General features: G+C 41.9%; 1 protein-coding gene across 2 annotated transcripts in view; it reads right to left on the bottom strand.

Annotated features, from left to right (window-relative positions):
* Window positions 1-19,171, bottom strand: part of fstl5 (follistatin like 5) — a 738,182-nt gene that overhangs the window by 98,687 nt on the left and 620,324 nt on the right. For both annotated transcript variants that reach the window (XM_033018303.1, XM_033018313.1), the window contains exons 9-10: window positions 13,978-14,139; window positions 7,617-7,751 (exon numbers count right to left, since the gene is read on the bottom strand). In XM_033018303.1, the coding sequence (XP_032874194.1) occupies window positions 7,617-7,751; window positions 13,978-14,139 (297 nt within the window). The remainder of the gene's footprint in view (window positions 1-7,616; window positions 7,752-13,977; window positions 14,140-19,171) is intronic.

Genomic DNA, 19,171 nt, shown 5'->3' with positions numbered 1-19,171 from the left:
AGGGTCAGGGGAAAGGGAAACAAGAGATATAGACGATGAAGTAGATATAGAACAAATGAATGAAAGATATGCAAAAATGTGGTGGAGTCGGAAAGCAGGAAGAATCACACAGGGGGAGCAGCAAGAGAAGTTGTTGCACAACTCTCCTCAGAGAAAGGAGGAGAACTTCTTCAAAGTAGACATACCTTGAAGAGATTTTATAGTAGAGCAGACAAAATGTGTAGGAAGGAATTGCAGATGCTGGATTAATCTGAAGATCGACACAAAACTCCCGTAGAGTTACTCCAGCATTTTATGTCTATTTTTGGTTTAAATCAGCATCTGCACATTTCTACATATGTGTGGTAAATGTTGGCTTTGCCAGAAACACCGGCATCCTGAAAAATTAATGAATTAAAAAAATACTCACTTCCATGACTGGAAATCAATGCTTGAACTTGATTAGGATAATGTAGAATATTTTTGTAATGAATTGCTGTTCTGCTTTCTGGTCAGCTAAAGTTGGAAGTACTATGCTGGATGCTGCTTGCAATTGCTTACATCCTCAGTTATTTAAAAATATTTGTAATCCAGTCTCATAAATGTATTTATCGCTTTTACTTGCAATATGACATTATTCATGAGATTACTCTCTTGAGTCTTCTTAGAGCTTGGAGCAGGAAATGGGATCAGAAGCAACACATACCCACAGTACGTTCTGAGCAGACAGGGAATCAGACCAGATCTGTACCAGTTATGCAATCCACCTGCTCTCGCCAGGAGACGGTGTTCTCCCCAAACACAGAACAAATAGAGCTGCAGAAACAAGGAACTGCAAGTGCTGGTTTACAAAAAAAGACACAAAAGTGCAGGAGTAGTTCAGCGGATCAGGCAGCATCCCTGGAGAACATGGATTGGGGGACATTTCAGGTCAGGACCCTTCTTCAGACTCAGAGTTCTTCGGGTGGAATGAATCCCAAGACTGTTCCCATGGGATGGGCATGTGGAGCAGAACTCCTGCCTGTTATTGTGGGATGAGCAGGTGTAGGGAAACTATGAAGAAGTGTCCTGACCTGACTGACACTTATCCATGTTCTCCAGAGATGCTGCCTGACCTGCTGAGTTATTCCAGCACTTTGTGTCTTTTCTTCTTCCAATAAATTTAATCTGGCTTTTTAAATTGATCTCACTTTGTATAAATAAAGAAGTAAGTTTGTAAGGGAAGCAAACAAACCCTTTAAGTTACATAGAGCTGAATAAGCTACAGCAGAAGGGCTGCACGGTGGCGTAGCGGTAGAGTTGCTGCCTTACAGCGAATGCAGCGCTGGAGACTTGGGTTCGATCCTGACTACGGGTGCTGTCTGTACGGAGTTTGTACGTTCTTCCCGTGACCTGCGTGGGTTTTCTCAGAGATCTGTTTCCTCACACACTTCAAAGATGTACAGGTATGTAGGTTAATTGGCTTGGTAGATGTAAAAAAAATTGTCCCTAGTGGGTGTAGGATAGTGTTAATGTGCGGGGATCGTTGGTCGGCGCGGACCTGGTGGGCCGAAAGGGCCTGTTTCCGTTCTGTATCTCTAAACTAAACTAAAGGAACGGGGAGGGCATGGGTCATCTCACCGATTAACTATAATTCTAGCTTTTGAATGATGAAATGAATACTGAACTCAGTCTGGATGTAACTGAGAAATAACTTCTCATTCATTATTCAGGAGGGTTAATTGTAAATTGGCTCCCATGGTGATCATCAAGACATTAATATTTCTGTAGGGGTGATCCTGAAGCTGACACTCTTCTGCCTTACAAGTAATTCTGAAGCTGTACAAAATTCCCTTGAGATGTCTTTCAGTAAGACTGTGTGAATTCACACAACTCTCATTCTCAAGGGTTGTACAGGTCTCTCTACTTGGGTTATCCTCAAATTAATTTAGTTTTTAGTTTAGTTCAGAGATACAGAGCGGAAACAGGCCCTTTGGCCCAAGGAGTCCATACCGACAAGCGATTGCCGAATATTAACACTACCCTACTCACACCAGGGACAATGTTACATTTATACCAAACCAATTTACCTACCGAAGATCTCGGAGAAAACCCACGCGGTCATGGGGAGAATGTACAAACTCTGTACAGACAGTATTCATAGTCAGGGTCGAACCTGGGTCTTTAGGGCTGTAAGGCAGTAGTTCTACCGCTATGCTACTGTGCCACCCCTTGTTAAATTGTTAATTAAAAAAAAAATTTGCTAAAGTATCTTTATTGCATTCAATTTGGAATTATCTTTCAAAATATGTTTTCTATTTCTCAACAAATAAGAATATGGATTACTCTAAGCAATATTGATGTCAGTTCCACTGTCTTTTGGTGACAGAAATTTAACCACTTGTTTTGAACTACAACCCCAATTAGATGTAATATGGATGACTTTGCAGGCCAGGCTCCAGACTCATAGGCTAGCACAGTGCTAACAGTGGGGAGGGAGGTGACAACATAGTTCTAACAGTGGAGGGGACGGTGTTGAAAAAGCTGCTGACTTTCAGCGCTAGCAAGCTGGATCCAGTTCTGTCAGTGTGTAGTTTTCATCATCTCTCTGGGAGAACACAATGGTTATTTCCTCCCCCATGCAAAAGACAGATGGGTTGGTAGGTTAATTGGCCACTTTAACTTTCCCCTGGTGTGTGGATGACTTGTAGAATCTGGAAGAAGGGGAAGTAGTGGAAAATGTGAGGAGAATAACATTTAATTTGTGTAGGATTAATGTAAATCGGTAAATGGACTAAGTACTTGATTCTGTTCTGCTACTCTCTGCAAGTCTAATTCCCGCTCCTCCATCATTACTGATAAAAACACAGGAAAGACACAAAATACTGGAGTAACCCAGCAGATCACGCAGCATCCCTGGAGAATGATTGCAGGGAAGCAATCAGTCTGAAGAAGGGTTCTGATCCGAAACATCACCCTCCATGTTCTCCAGGGATGCTGCGTGACCCATTGAGTTACTCCAGCGTTTTATGTCGTTCCTTGGTAAACCGGCATCTGCAGTTCCCTGTTTCTACTAATGAAAACACTGACTTTTATTGACAACAAATGTTTGGTGAGGAATGCCAATGAAAAACTCCCTCTACTCAACCAAAAAGGAAAGGAAGAATCCGACTACGGAAGCAACATTAGATATGAACCCGAAGCATCAGCCTGCCCTGTGGGGCCTCGGAATTTATACTGAGAGACGTTGAGCTCAAAGTAGCAGTCAGTCCTGCACAGAGCCACATCATTCCACTTACAGCTGTCTGGCAGATTCCATCTATCTGGCAGAAACCAAGAGGACAGATATTACAATCTTTTTGGTTCATTGACTGCATAACTTTACCAGCAATTGACAGATGCTCCCAAATTTAACATGGTCATCTCAGCCCAACAATGACATAGTCCTTTGATACGAACGCATGGTGCTTCAGGATTACATCATTGGGAATAGCCTGCATTTTTAATCGATAGTCTGGCTCCAACTTATTCCCTGTGTGATTACCCCAGAAAAGAAAAGGACTGCGGCCAAACAAAGAGCAAAAGGATGCAGGAAACACGTTCCCGGTGTTGGGGGAGTCCAGAACCAGGGGTCACAGTTTAAGAATAAGGGGTAAGCCATTTAGAACAGAGATGAGGAAAAACATTTTCACACAGAGGGTTGTGAGTCTGTGGAATTCTCTGCCGCAGAGCGCGGTGGAGGCAAATTCTCTGGATGTTTTCAAGAGAGAGTTAGATAGAGCTCTTAAAGATAGCGGAGTCAGGGGATATGGCGAGAAGGCAGGAACGGGGTACTGATTGTGGATGATCAGCCATGATCACAATGAATAGCAGTGCTGGCTCGAAGGGCTGAATGGCCTACTCCTGCACCTATTGCCTATTGTCGATTGTCCATAATTGTTTTGGAGAAAATGTAACTGCAAGTTCTGCATTCCCTTATTCTTAAACTGTGGCCCCTGGTTCTGGAAGGGTCAAGAGCTTCAAATTCCTGGGCGTGCACATCTCTGAAGATCTTTCCTGGTCCGAGAACACTAATGCAATTATCAAGAAAGCTCATCAGCGCCTCTACTTCCTGAGAAGTTTACGGAGAGTTGGTTTGTTGAGGAAGACTCTCTCTAACTTCTACAGGTGCACAGTAGAGAGCATGCTGACCGGTTGCATCATGGCTTGGTTCAGCAATTTGAGCGCCCTGGAGAGGAAAAGACTACAAAAAGTAGTAAACACTGCCCAGTCCATCATCGGCTCTGACCTTCCTTCCATCGAGGGGATTTATCGCAGTCGCTGCCTCAAAAAGGCTGGCAGCATCATCAAAGACCCACACCATCCTGGCCACACACTCATCTCCCTGCTATCTTCAGGTAGAAGGTACAGGAGCCTGAAGACTGCAACAACCAGGTTCAGGAATAACTACTTCCCCACAGCCATCAGGCTATTAAACCTGGCTCGAACAAAACTCTGATTATTAATTAGATTAGATTAGATTAGATATAATTTATTGCCACACAGCCAGGCTGGTGGAAATTTGGGTTGTCTGCAGCGATACAATAATAAAGAACACACAACCACAATAAAACTGTAACACAAACATCCACCACAGCATTCATCACTGTGGTGGAAGGCACAACATTTGGCCAGTCCTCCTCCATTTCCCCCCCGTGGTCAGGACCAGAGTCCAGAGTCAGTCCAGGATCGGCTCTTCCTCACCGGAGACCGCGGCTTCAAGTTGTTGTAGGCCGCAGGCCGGCGGTCAAGATTTAAAGTCCCCGCCGCAGCCAGAAGCACCGTAGACTGCAGGGCCGACGGTCGAAGCTCCCCTCCAGGGGTGATGGTAAGTCCATGCCGGACCCGCGGTAGAAGTTGGCCGCGGGCCGTCAGTGATGGCTTCTTCTTCCCCCGGGTCCCCAACGTGAGATCCCGGGCTGTAGACGCCGCACCAGCTGGAGCTCTGCAGACCGCGGCTTCAGGCTGCGACTTCAGGCTGCCGGCTGCCCCGGGCCAGCGAAACGGAGCGCTCCCCTCCAGCGAGCCCCAGCGAGGGTCGCCCGCTCCACGCCGAGAGTCCACGCTGCGCCCGCCGCTGAAGCCCCGGGCGCGTCTCCGGGAAAGGCCGCGTCGGTCCTTGATGTTAGGCCACGGGGGAGGCGACCTGGAAAAACTCGCCTCTCCGTGGAGGAGGCGACCGAAGCGGTTTCCCCCTCACCCCCCCACACCACCCCCCACATAAAACACACGAAGAAACATTAAATACAGACTTTAAAACATACTAAAAAAATAAAAAAAGGTTGAAAAACTGACGAGCTGCATGACATGGCTGCTGCACAGAGCAGCGCCCCCTACAACCATTTTCTGTTATTTGCACTTTATCAGTTTATTTATTCATGTGTGTATATATTTATATTATGGTATATGGACGCACTTATCTGTTTTGTAGTAAATGCCTACTATGTTCTGTGTGCTGAAGCAAAGCAAGAATTTCATTGTCCTATACAGGGACACATGATTATAAACTCACTTGAACTTGAACTTGAATCTTGATCAAAGCACAGTGCTGGAGGAACACAATAGATCAGGCAGGTAGTTTTGGGTCAGGAATCCTTCATTAGAGTCTGCAGAAGGGTCCCGACCTAAAACATTGTCTGTCCATTCCCTTCACAATGCTGCCCAACCTGCTGACCAACCTGAAGACTAAATGTCTTCACTTTGTTTTTACTTTCCTTATGAGAACAGAAGATGCAGTACTACCTGAATATAGTTTATGGTTGTCTGATGAGTGATATTCTGTCACTTTCTGTTGAAATCCTTATTCCAGTTAACCCATCTAATCCAATTTACAGACAAGAGGTTTCAACCCCAGATAGACACACCATGCTGGAATAACTCAGTGGGACAGACAGCATCTCCAGAGAAAAGGAATAGGTGACGATTGGTGTCGGAACCTTCCTTCAGGCTGCACTGAGGAAGGGTTCCAACCCGAAACATCACCTATTCCTTTTCTCCAGAGATGCTGCCTGATCCGCTGAGTTACTCCAGCATTGTGTGTCTATCTTCGGTGTAAACCAGTTCCTTTCTACAGGTTTCATCCACATATAGGTTGGCTCCAATTCTTAACAAATTTGATTGTGAATTGAAAAAAACTAATTCTGAAATATACGGATAATGCAAAATTCTGGCATACAAGATAAATTCACAACTTTGAAGAGGAGAGGGGAGCAAGCTGCATTCTAGAATGAGCTCGCACTTGTACTGTGAGGAATATTAGTAATCACAAAATATGCTGGTGCGTTTGGGTGGGAGGGGGGTTGGTTGGATTCAACAGTTCTCACAGCTCTCTCAACGCCAGTCACTTTGCAGGCTTCTTGCCCCATTCCAACTTGGATACATTCTCCCATCCACAGACTCTCTACCTGCTCCCATGCACCATACCCTCCACCTGGGGTTGTGTTCACATCCACTTGGTTCCATTATCATCTTGAATTGTGCTGTGCAACAGTGGAATTTTCTGCAGGGTATTTCTCTTACGATTTCAAAGCATGAAATAAAAACTTTAAGAGATACAGCAAACATATAAGATTTGACAGGTTGTATTCCTTGGATGAACAAATGTGCACTACTTAGCTGCATCTAAGTATGGTTCAGGATCAGACACACCAAGGGACTCATTGGGTCAGTGGTACTGTGGTTTTATAGTTATTCATATCATATATATTGCAAAATATATCCCATTTTCCTTTTCATTTTGTGCAAGAACCTCATGTATCATATCATTTACATACTTGGAAACACAAAAGTCATGCTGATAAGAAATAGAGATACAAATGATCCCAAAGGCATTATACACATGTCATTCTGGATGAACCGCACATAAATATCTTCATCTGTTCTCTTTGAAGCAGAGGGCCCAGGTTTGCTTTCTGGCCATTACAGTTCAGTATATTTTAATTTCCTCACATTCAGGAACGCTGAGTAGTGGAATCAATTTAATAGTGAAAAACCCAAATAAAAACCTGTGTATCTGAACCAGTTGTTTTGTAATCCAGTTTGTTATTGAGTTCCTTGAAATCATTCCCCTTTACCTTTAAAATGAAAGGCATACAGTGTTCCGTAAACCTTTGTGGAAATTTCAATATCCATCCCTCTTAATTCAATAAAATTATTTCTCTCAAAATATTGGATCCAGTTGATGTACAGACACACGTATTCAATTAGCAAAACCTTCTTATATATATCTGGAAAAAGCTGCTCCATGTTTTTTTTGGCTAGTTTTTGTAAACAAATGTCGCCAAAATTCAGAATTCCTTCTGTTTTCTTCTATATACTCTAAGCATTTAGAAGTCAGTCCTGCTTATTAATTTTCCCAATCATTATTCTCTTAATTTATCTCAGTAACGAGGACTTAATGAGCTTTACATTGGAACATTGTATGAACACATGTAGAACCTTACAAATACTAGCATTATTTCAGAATATAAATATTGCTGGGTATCGGTCAGACTTTGCATTTCATTTTGTACAAAAACTCTACATACAACAAAATCCGTTCACAATCTTGGAAACACGAAAACAAATACATACAAATTTAAAAAAAACCTAATAGGATTGCTCTCAGAGGTTTAACATACGTGTCTTTCTTGCAGAATCTTCCACAAAAAGTGACGAGATGTCTTCGTCCACACCCACGTCATTCTTGGCAATACAGGTATAAGCTCCAGTATCTTCATAGCGCACATTGCTAATGTGCACTGCACTTCCATTTGCTAGAATTAAAAAATATATGTCACAACATATATTTCCATCATTTCCATTACTGAACAGGCTATCTGATTAGGAAATGTTGCCGGGAAATTGGATATTGTGATATTTTTTGGCACGCTAAAACTGTTCTGCATATAACTCTAATGCCCTGTCAGATCCCTTGAAAAACAATCATGAAAATGGTCAAAGTACATTTGAAACGTGTTCTTGCTCAGAAACATGCAGCAAAACGGGACCTGCAGAGTTCCCAATGGGACCAAACCCAACTGAACTCCGACAATCTTCAGCACGCCAGTGCAAGAAGGACGTTAGCCCTTAAAGACACACTCTCCGTGACAGACATCCAAAATCTACATTATGGTTCCCAGGGCAGAAACAGAGCTCGGGGGGAGAGATGGAGAGAGTCGCCGCCATCTCTGGAAGGGACATGGAAGGCCTCACCAAGGAAGGAGTGAAACGATCCAGTACAGTCGGGAAAACATGGAGACCCACAATGTTCATTCATGGAAGGGACTGATGGAAATGGATCCAGTGGTTTCCTCCAGGTTTGAGAATCCCCACTCATTCAGTCAATGAAAGAAATAGGTTTCATGTCTCACAACATATGTCAGGGTGAACTGCTTAGTTTAGAGATACAGCATGGAAACAGGCCCTTCGGCCCTTCACCGAGTCCATGCCGACCAGCGATCCCTCTTACTGCACACCAGGGGCAACTTATACCGAAGCCAATTAACCTACAAACCTGGAAGACAATTAACCTATTTTTAAATTTTTTTTAATTTTTATTTATTTATTAGAAGTAGACATATTATAAAATGTAGTTACATATTATAGTAAAAAAACTTTTCATATACATCAGTCATACATTATTAAAATTTTCCATTATCAATTACTTCTGCTTCTAGTGTTTTTATTTTTTATAGAAAGAGGGAAAAAGAGAGGGTAGAAAGTTACAAATAAAAAAGAAAGAAAAAAAAAAACACAACAGAAAAACAAGGGAGGTGGAATGGGTTACCTGTAATACGTCAATGGAGATAGGTTCGTAGGTTATCAAGTATAGCTTTTCATCTGTTCCTGAGTTCAAGTTTCAGTTGGGTCCTCGTGCTGTGCCAATCTATCCCTTCAGATAGTTAATGAATGGAGCCCAAATTTTATGGAAAAGATCTTGTTTGTCCATTAAGACAAGTCTAATTCTTTCTAAGTATAGGGTCTCCGACATTTCCGTAATCCACATTTTAATTGTGGGGGTTGTAGGGCCTTTCCAAAATTTTAATATTAATTTTTTCCCGGTTATTATACTGTAGTTGAGGAAATTTCTTTGGTTTGTTGTGAGTGTTAAGCTTTGTTCTGATATTCCAAGTATTATTAATTTTGTGTCTGGGTCCAGTTTTGTATTAATAACTTCTGAAGTTATTTCAAAAATATCAGTCCAGAAATGTTTAAGTTTTATACAGTTTGCAAATGTATGTGTTAAATTAGCCTCTAGATGTAGACATTTATCACAAATAGGAGAGATTTGTGGGAAGATTCTATTTAGTTTTATTTTAGAGTAGTGTAGTCTATGTAAGACCTTGAATTGTATTAAAGTATGTCTGGCATTTAATGAACATTGATGTATTTGTTGTAAACTTTCGTCCCACATATCTTTCGTGATAGGATGACCTATTTCATTTTCCCATTTGTATCTATATGATTCGGTCGGTGGTACCTCGTTGTTTAATAGGGTGTTATAAATATAAGCTATTAGTTTTTCAGTATTAGGATGCTTGTTCAGACATTCATCAAGAATTTCTGATTCCCTATTCCTGTAGACTTGTGTATTAGATTTAACATCATCTCTAATTTGTAGATATCTGAAGAAATTATTTGAGTGCAGTCCATAATTCTGTTGTAACTCTTGAAATGAAAGAAAAGTACCTTTCCCATAAAGATGTCCTATATTTTTGATTCCATAATTAACCTATTAAACCTGGAAGACAATTAACCTACAAACCTGTACATCTTCGGAGTGTGGGAGGAAACTGAAGCACCCGGAGAAAACCCATGTGGTCACAGAGAGAACATACAAACTCCATACAGACACCACCTGTAGTCAGGATCAAACCCGGGTCCCTGGCGCTGTAAGGCAACAACTCTACCGCTGCACCACTGTGCTGCCCAAACTGCTCCACACTGAAAAGTAATTCTGTAATTGGATCAGAGATTCCTATTGATGTGTTGTGATCAGTGAAGGTAGACTGCAAAGAAGCCTCTGGGGGATTATTATGAGATACATGGGCTAAGTATTGGGGAACTATGATGATGCTAACATTTGTTGTGTGGGATTGTTCCCTCCAAGTTCATTCTGGCAACAATTTAACATGCATCTCTCAAGGAATAACTGATAGCCCGTGTAATAAATGTCTCTTTCCGCCTCCCTGCTGGGATTTTTTTGCCGGTAGCTTTGCTCTAAACTCATGTTCCAGAGAGGACTAATGGTATTTTCATTGTCCACTATTGGACTTGTACATTTTTCACAGTAGACAGCTGTAGTTGAACCATGAATGAGACCTAGGAGCCAGGGAAGCAGATGCCACTCCTTTTTTCAGGACCTTTCCCTCGAGACAGTGCTAGTTCAGGAAAATACAGGCTGTTTGCCCTCCTCCCCACCCCACCCCACCCCACTGAATATGAATGCAATTGTTGAGGAAATATCTGGATTATTAATGACAGCCCTTATGGGCACATGTGCATTATGGGCATTTGTGCAGTCAATGGCTGCCTGTGCTCATGTGAAGACAGGAATGCTGGGAAATCACAGCACCGAAGATGCCACCTGGACAAGCATATGAGCATGTGACTGGGTCAACTCTTTAATGCTACCGAGCCCAGCAAATTGGGAGGCACTACACAACTGCTTTTGTGGCTTGTAAAAAAAGATCAGAAATTCAGAGTCAAGATGAATCTGGCTACCATGGAAAGAGCAGTCCACGCAAAAGAACATGGCAACAGTGTCCCTGGAACATGCCACACTGACACAATGATGACAGTCTTGGAAAAAATGAGCTTGTGATCCCATTGTGTTAAGTCCTGTGTCCTCCCACATTCCACCATGAATGGCAGTATTCGATTAAACAGATAATGGGAAAAGTGGTCTCTCATCATATCCCAGTCCTGATTGAAGTGCTAAAGACAAAGCTGAAACATTCACAACCATGTTCAGCCCTAAGTGTAGAATATATGGCCCATCTCGGCTTCCTCCACCATCTCCAACCATCACTGTGAGATGGTGAGATCTCCACCATCACAGTAGCCAGTCTTCAGCCAATTTGATTCACTCTGCATGACATCAATACTTGAGAGCACCAAATACAGCAGATACCAGTTCACAATGTAGCACTGACCTTGGCTCCAGAAGCAGCAGCTCCTAGCTGTATCATTACAATTACCAATTCAAGAAAGTGCAAGAAAAAAACAATAAAAACCGGGAAGGTTGGCAATAGCCAGCAGATCAAGAAACATAGAAACATAGAAAATAGGTGCAGGAGTAGGCCATTCGGCCCTTCGAGCCTGCACCGCCATTCAATATGATCATGGCTGATCATCCAACTCAGTATCCTGTACCTGCCTTCTCTCCATACCCCCTGATCCCTTTAGCCACAATGGCCACATCTAACTCCCTCTTAAATATAGCCAATGAACTGGCCTCAACTACCTTCTGTGGCAGAGAATTCCAGAGATTCAACACTCTCTGTGTGAAAGAAACATCAGTGAAGCATCAATAGAAAAAAACACACAGGATTTTTACTTGAGGTCAGTGACTTCTCATAAGAATGTTCTGATGAAAGAGCAACCACATGGAACAAGATTAAGTCTTTTTTTTTCTCTAATTATGCCTAACCTAATGAGTTCTGCCAACATTTTCCATTATTATTTCAGATTTACAATATTTGCAGGTTTTTGTTTTCATTTTTGCAATGAATGGTGTAAATGGTCTTCGTACATTATGTTCAGAAAATTGGATCACATCTAATTCAGTAAATTAGTCTAATTTCAGTCAACAGCTACATAATGCAAAGTGTAATTATCCTGGCTATCAAGTTGTATGCACTCACGAGAACAATGCTCACGGACAGCCAATATGGTTCATCAGTATCATTTCAGTATGGGAAGGGGAATTAAAATGTTTGTCACTGGGAGATTGAGTAGGTCTAGTGCACAGGTATTCGCCAAAACGGTCATCTTGTTTATGCTCAGTGGCATGCTTCATGAGGACCATGTTATTCCTATGGACAAATCCTTTGGCTCTTATTGTCACAGTTGCTCTGTAGAGAGGAGGTATGGAGAAGGTTCAGAAAATTGATTCCTGGGAAAAACGATTTGTCTAAAGTGTAACGGTTGTACACTTCGTAGAAGTTTAGAAGACTATAAAGTGATCTAATGAAAATGTAGGATTTTCATTGGAATTGACAAGATAGTTACAAAGAAGATGCCTCCTCTTGAGTAAGGCATAGAACTAGGTAGAATTGTTTCAGAACAGGGTTTGTCCATTTAAGACAATGACATGGAGAAATATTTTCTCTCAGAGTATCATAAACTCTCAGAAACTCTCCATCCCAGAAAGCTGTCATAGTCAAATATGGATTATTTTTGGATTCTAAGGGAGACAAGGCTAATGGGAAAGACCAGAATGTAAATCTGAGGCAGAATTGAGAGGCCTTGTAGCCTACTCCTTACTTCATAGTCTCTTGAATAGGATTGGAAAGCTCCTTGGTTCTCCATGGAACAAAAGAACGTTAAGAGGAGATTTTGGTTAGATGCACATATAGTGGATACAGAAAGATGAATTAGTTCCTATCCCCATTTGTTGATGGTTTGAGGACAGGTTCAATTTGATGGGCCATGGTGCAGAGGTTGGGGGGGGGGGACATTTTTAATTTACACGGAGAAGTATGGTACCAATTGAGATGGTGAATACCTAGTCAATTAGGGCTTTCTAAAGGGAATTGGATAGGTACTTCATTGAAAATAATTTGCAGAGGTATGGCAAGCGAACAAGCGAATGGGACTCTATAATGTGCTTTGCAAGGAGTCAGAATGGAGTCAATAAGGTAGATTGCCTGTCCTGCATGAACTATCCTGCAGAAATTCTATGTTTCATGATTCAATTAATCCCTATAACCCTCATACCTCAGCTGAGAGGACATCTTGCGTCATAACTCTGCACAAGTCTCCGTCCCATTCAAGATAGCTCCCCACGTTTACTTGCTATGGGTATTTTGGACAATTAATTGTCTGATTATGTTTACGTTCTGGATGTACCTGATTTCAACTTGATGCCTGCTCAATCCTGTTTGCAAGGATAAATAATTGGAATTGACAGCACTTTTGGGGAAAAATAATCAATATTTCTGAGAAATTGAATTAATCCCTTTGCACGTCATGTCAATTTTTGGGAAGTTCTATAAAATTGGGTTGAAATTCAGAACAGCAGGTACGCACTGGGGGACTGAAAGAAAAGTGTGATGGAAATCCCAGCCACAAGAAAATTACAGAGTAATAGATTGAAAAAGAGGTGTAAAAGAGGCCTGAGATTGCTCATCATTCTTCAGAGTTCATGAGTTCAAAAAGAAGAAACAAATGCAGATACAGTATGTTCCAGGCCAGAGTTTCCAGGGTGACTCTCATGGGAAGATACCCCTGGTCTACATTGCAAGGTTGTTGAAGTATGTGGGATGTGGCACATTCAAATTTTAAGAAGTGAGGAACAAAGGAATACATGAAAAAGACTATAATGTAGTACTCTACAGGAGTAATATAAAGGGGCAGCACAGTGGCACAGCGGTAGAGTTGCTGTCTTACAGCGCCAGAGTCCTGGGTTTGATCCTAACTAAGGGTGCTGTCGGTCCTGTGACCACATGGGTTTTCTCCAGGTGCTCCGGCTTCCTCCTACACTTCAAAGACATCAAGGTGTGTAGGTTAATTGTCCCAGTTGTGTGTAGGTTACCATATGGGGTGATCGCTGGTTGGCATGGACACGGTAGGCCGAAGGGCCTATTTTCATGCTGCATCTCCAAGTTTAAAGTCTAACTTAAAGTTTTGAGATTTTACATCTTCTAAATAAACAGTAAGTGTGTTTTTAAGATTACATTTGCTCACGCAGTTACTTTTAAGTACTTATTACAATTTGGTACACACACACATTGTTAAATACAAGTAGAATATTTCTAGACATCTGCACCATGTTACCTTGCAGAGTAAGCTGCTTTGACAGTTTGGGAATAATGTCAACTCCATTTTTCAACCAGTTGATCATGGGATTGGGAATGCCTTCAGCGTGACATCTGAGACTTGCCGTCACACCTGGTTCACGAGCTTGGCTCTCTGGATAAACCCGAATAACTGGAGGAACTGCAACCAACAAAAAACACTACAAGTTAGCGATTACTGTGCAGCTTTGAGATAATTCATGGAATCCTGTTCACAGTAAGAATTTGATGGGCAAGATGATCAAGTTGAATTCCGGGGACCATTTTTTAAATCTAGCTTTGCCGCTAATAATACTGGCTAATAATACTGGTAACTATGTTAGCAAGTTTATTACAGGTGTTACATGCTGAATGTAGAATTGGTTTTCCTTGACTTTCTGAAATTTCCTATCATGTTAAACCGAAGAGAAGGAGAATGGGAAGCAGCACTGTTGAGATTTATTTACACTTTATGTAGAAAGAAAGCTTTTTCTAGAATTAGAATAGTCATGGACAACAACATGGCTGACCCAACAACATGGCTGACCCAACAACTTGACAAGGTCCTAAATTGGGGCAAGGCCAATTTTGGAGGCATTATGTTGAAACTTGCAGAGGTCAATTGGATGAGTCTGTTTGCAGGTAAGGGGTCAGCTGGCAAGTCAAAAGTGAGTTAGTAAAAGTACAGGGGCAGAGCATTTCTGTTAAGGTGAAGGGCATGGCTGGTAGGTTTAGGGAACCCTAATTGATGAGAGATGTTGAGGCTTTACTCAATAAAAAGAAAGAGCATACGTCAGATTTAGGCAGTCGGGACCGAGGAAAATCCAAAGAGACTCTGCAGGTATATTGAAAGTAAAAGGGTGGGCATGGAAAGAATAGCTCCCCTCAAATATCAGCATGGGGAATGATGACCCATGGGCTGGAGCCACATCTACATCAAAGAAAACAGAGATTGCAAATGCTGAAATCTTGAGGAAAAACAGATTGTCTGAGGGATTCAGCAAGTCAGGCAGCATCTGTGGAGGGAAATGGATGGACGACATTTCGGATCGGGACCCTTCTTCAAGACGGGTACGGTAGAGAAAACTGGTAGAAAGAGGTGAGTGGATGGGGTGGACATGTAGAACCAGAGAGGGAATGATTGGTAGAGGAGATCAGGGGGTGGGAGGAAATGGGGATCCGTAAGGGCTAGGGGTGGGTGATAATTAGAGGAAGAGGAGGAGGAGAGGAAAGGAACTGAGTGATGGAGGGCAGGGAATTAGCAAGAAGGATGTGCCTGAGAGGATTTGCGTCGATCCGAAGGAGAAGCATGGGTGGGTGGGGTGTTACTTTAAATCTTCATGACTCCCCAATTGGAATAAGAGGTGCTAATTTTCTAGTTTGCATATGATTTCACTTTTGCAGTGTGGAGACCAAGGACAGAGGGGTCAGTATGGGAAAAGTGAAGAGGAATTGAAGAATCTTGCAACCGGGAGCTCTGTAATGAACACGCCAGCGCACATGAAAGTCACATCCAATTTTATTTTATAACCAATTATGAATGAATGAATGATACTTTATTATCAAGCTAATTATTATAAAGCTATTATAAAGCTATTTTAAACAAAATGAATTTAGGAATTAACTCTGTAAGTGTGCTTACGGGAGAAACATAACAATAACTACTTCATATGACTACCAGCTGCTAATTTCTTCTTGTTCGGGATTAGTATTGACAGAATAGTGACATGGTCAATCTCAGCTGACGTTTTTATATCCAAAATCAATTGGATGGCAGCACTTGCTAAAGATCACTAATTAGATTTTTTTAAACTAAATAATTGGTGATTTTATCTCTTTTTAGTATTCAGATGACAGCTCTCTGTAATGAACATGCAAACGCGCATGAAAGTCACAACTGAACAAAGTAAATTTTTTCTTACTTAAATGAATGTAACTTTTGTTAAAATAAGAAAATTCGAAAGGGTTGTGTAAATTGACAATTAGGTTGTTGAAAGTTCCCGAGCTGCGCTGCCTGTCACTGGAACACGTTTGGCTCAGCTGAGAATGATCTGCCAATCTATCACTTCATCTATTCATTGTATTGGGCTTACGATATGTAGAGAATAAAAATTTCACCAGTTGATTTTAAATTAGAGGTGAACGCTGCTCTGATCTTTGTGAGTGAATGAGAGTATTATGGTTGAAGACACAATAGCAGAGTACAGCTGGCCGTAAATACTTCGTGTTTTCAACCTGCTTGAGTTAATTTTCCTACACCAATGCATATCCATTTCAATACAATACAATACAATACAATACAATACAATACAATACAATACAATACAATACAATACAATACAATACACTGCAATGCAATACAATACAATAATACTTTATTAGCCAAGTATGTTTTGCAACTAACGAGGAATTTCATTTGCCAAATCAGTCATACAATTAAACAGCAACAGAACACACAAAATACATTTTAACATAGACATCCACCACAGTGACTCCTCCACATTTCTCACTCTGGTGGAAGGCGAAAAAAATTAAATCTCTTCCCTTCTTTGTTCTCCCACGGTCGGGGACCACAAGTCTTCTGTTGACGGGACGATCTTGACCCCCGTAGCCGGCGGCGTTTAGGCCCTCTGCGTCGGGGTGATCAAGCTCCCGCATCGGGGGGATGTCAGCTCCCCGCACCGAGCGATCGGACCCCGGGTCGGCGCTGGTCAAACCTTCTGCGTCGTTGGAGCTTCCCGACATCAACGGCCTCTCCCGAGGCTGCGAGCCCTTGATGTAAAGTTCGCAGGCTGCGGTTGGAACGATCCCAGGCAAGGGATCGGCTCCGATGTTAAGTCCACGCCCCGCAGTTGGGTTCAAAGGAGTCCAAGCTCCAAGATGTCAGGCCGCAGAGTGACTGGAGATACGATCCGGTAAACAACCGCATCTCTGGCAAAGTAGTAGATTGAAATTATATAACCACGACAGAGATGAGAAAAACTTTTTCACCCAGAGAGTTGTGAATCTGTGGAATTCTCTGCCACAGAAGGCAGTTGGGGCCAATTCACTGGATGTATTCAAGAGAGAGTTAGATATAGCTCATAGGGCAAAAGGAATCAGGGGATATGTGGAGAAAGCAGGAATGCGGTACTGATTTTGGATTATCAGCCATAATCATATTGAATGGCGGTGCTGGCTCAAAGGGCTGAATAGCCTATTCCTGCACCTATTTTCTATATTTCTATGTCTACTTTTCTAATAATTAAGGATTAGAAACCCGTTATATACCGTATATGATGGTCTTGTTCTAGCATCACAGAAAATCCAAATAACAACAATTTTACTCAGATTGACTTGGTTCTCAAACTATCAGCAAAGCATTAATCATGGTTCTTTATGGCAAACCTGTTGATGAGCACCATGCATCATCAAGGATAGCATTGAACATTGGTGCCCCACTGCCCTGCTCCACAGTACTGACACTGGTACAAAAAAGAGGAATCTGTGAGCAAGATAAAAACTGCTGGAGAAGCTCAGCGGGTGAGGCAGCATCTATGGAGGAAAGGAGTAGGCGACGTTTTGTGTCGAGACCCTTCTTCAGTCTGAAGAACTGCTACTCTTCCTACTCCTACTCCTTTTCTCCATAGATGCTGCCTCACCCGCTGGGTTTCTCCAGCATGTTTTGTCTACTGCAATTCCTTCTTAAACAATCTGTGAGCGAGTAGAAATATTAAGAATATGAGAATTGTATTGATTGGCATGTTGGTTGTGAACAAGGCAGAAACAGCAAGGACAGGAGTGTAATTACAATGCTTCTAGAGACAAGCAAGGTATATTGTGTATTCTTGTCACTCTGCACCGTTGTGGGCCAATTGCACCACGTATATCTACTTGGTAATTGTAGCACAGATTACTTCTGAAATCTGACCTTTACTAAAGATGCAGTGACAATGTCTTTTTCTTTCAGGACAATGTTGAAGGCACAGTCTCTAACGTAAAAACTTCTGTATTTAGAACGTGCATAGCATTAGAATTATTACTGAACAAAGATGTATCAGGGAAGCCACAGATGATATTCAGTTTCAAAATACAGTTACCTTCATCAAGTCAAGTCAAGTCAAGTCAAGTTTATTCTTCACATACACATACGAGATGTGCAGTGAAATGAAAGTGGCAATGCTCGCGGACTTTGTGCAAAAAGACAAACAAACAAACAACCAAACTAACTATAAACACAATCATAACACACATATTCTTTTACATATTAAATATTGGAAGGAAAAATGTAGTAAAGTTAGTCCCTGGTGAGATAGGAGTTTACAGACCGAATGGCCTCTGGGAAGAAACTCCTTCTCAACCTCTCCGTTCTCACTGCATGGCAACGGAGGCGTTTGCCTGACCGTAGCAGCTAAAACAGTCCGTTGCATGGGTGGAAGGGGTCTCCCATGATTTTATTTGCTCTGGAGTTGCACCTCCTGTTGTATAGTTCCTACAGGGGGGCGAGTGAAGTTCCCATAGTGCGTTCGACCGAACGCACTACTCTCTGCAGAGCCTTCTTGTTCTGGGCAGAGCAATTCCCAAACCAGATGGTAATATTTCCGGACAAGATGCTTTCCACAGCCGCTGAGTAGAAGCACTCGAGGATCCTCGGAGACACTCTGAATTTCCTCAATTGCCTGAGGTGGTAAAGGCGCTGCCTTGCCTTACTCACGAGTGCTGCGGCGTGTGATGTCCATGTCATATCCTCAGAGATGTGGACTCCCAGATATTTAAAACAGCTCACCCTATCATTATTAACTAACAGCTATAGCTTGACTAGAGACTATAATCTAACCTCTTCTAATTCATGCTTCCGAGGGTTATCAATTGGATTCATGCTGTCCTTTAAGTAGCTTTGAACAATGTCACTCTGCAAAAGTGTAGCAGGGTTTTTATTTTAAGTCGCACTGTGGATATAATATCGGATGACTGTCATTGAAACATGCAGCTCAATGCTTCCTTTCCTGGAGCTCTTATAACACATTCAATTTCATGCAATTTATTGTGTCTCTCTTATCTGACGGAAACTGACGAATGCAAGGACACCTGCAAAATTCCTTATTAACTTTATCAAATTCCTTTATATTTTTGAACTCCTTGGTAAAATTGCCCCATCACCTTCTCTGCTGGAAGAAATAACTCTCATGCCTTCATGACACAGAACTCTGTTAAAG

Source organism: Amblyraja radiata, chromosome 1 (assembly GCF_010909765.2).
Source record: "Amblyraja radiata isolate CabotCenter1 chromosome 1, sAmbRad1.1.pri, whole genome shotgun sequence".
In the NCBI taxonomy this organism is placed as follows: Eukaryota; Metazoa; Chordata; class Chondrichthyes; order Rajiformes; family Rajidae; genus Amblyraja; species Amblyraja radiata.
The sequence above is the reverse complement of the archived record's forward strand: the minus strand, read 5'-3'. Positions and strand labels throughout refer to the sequence as shown.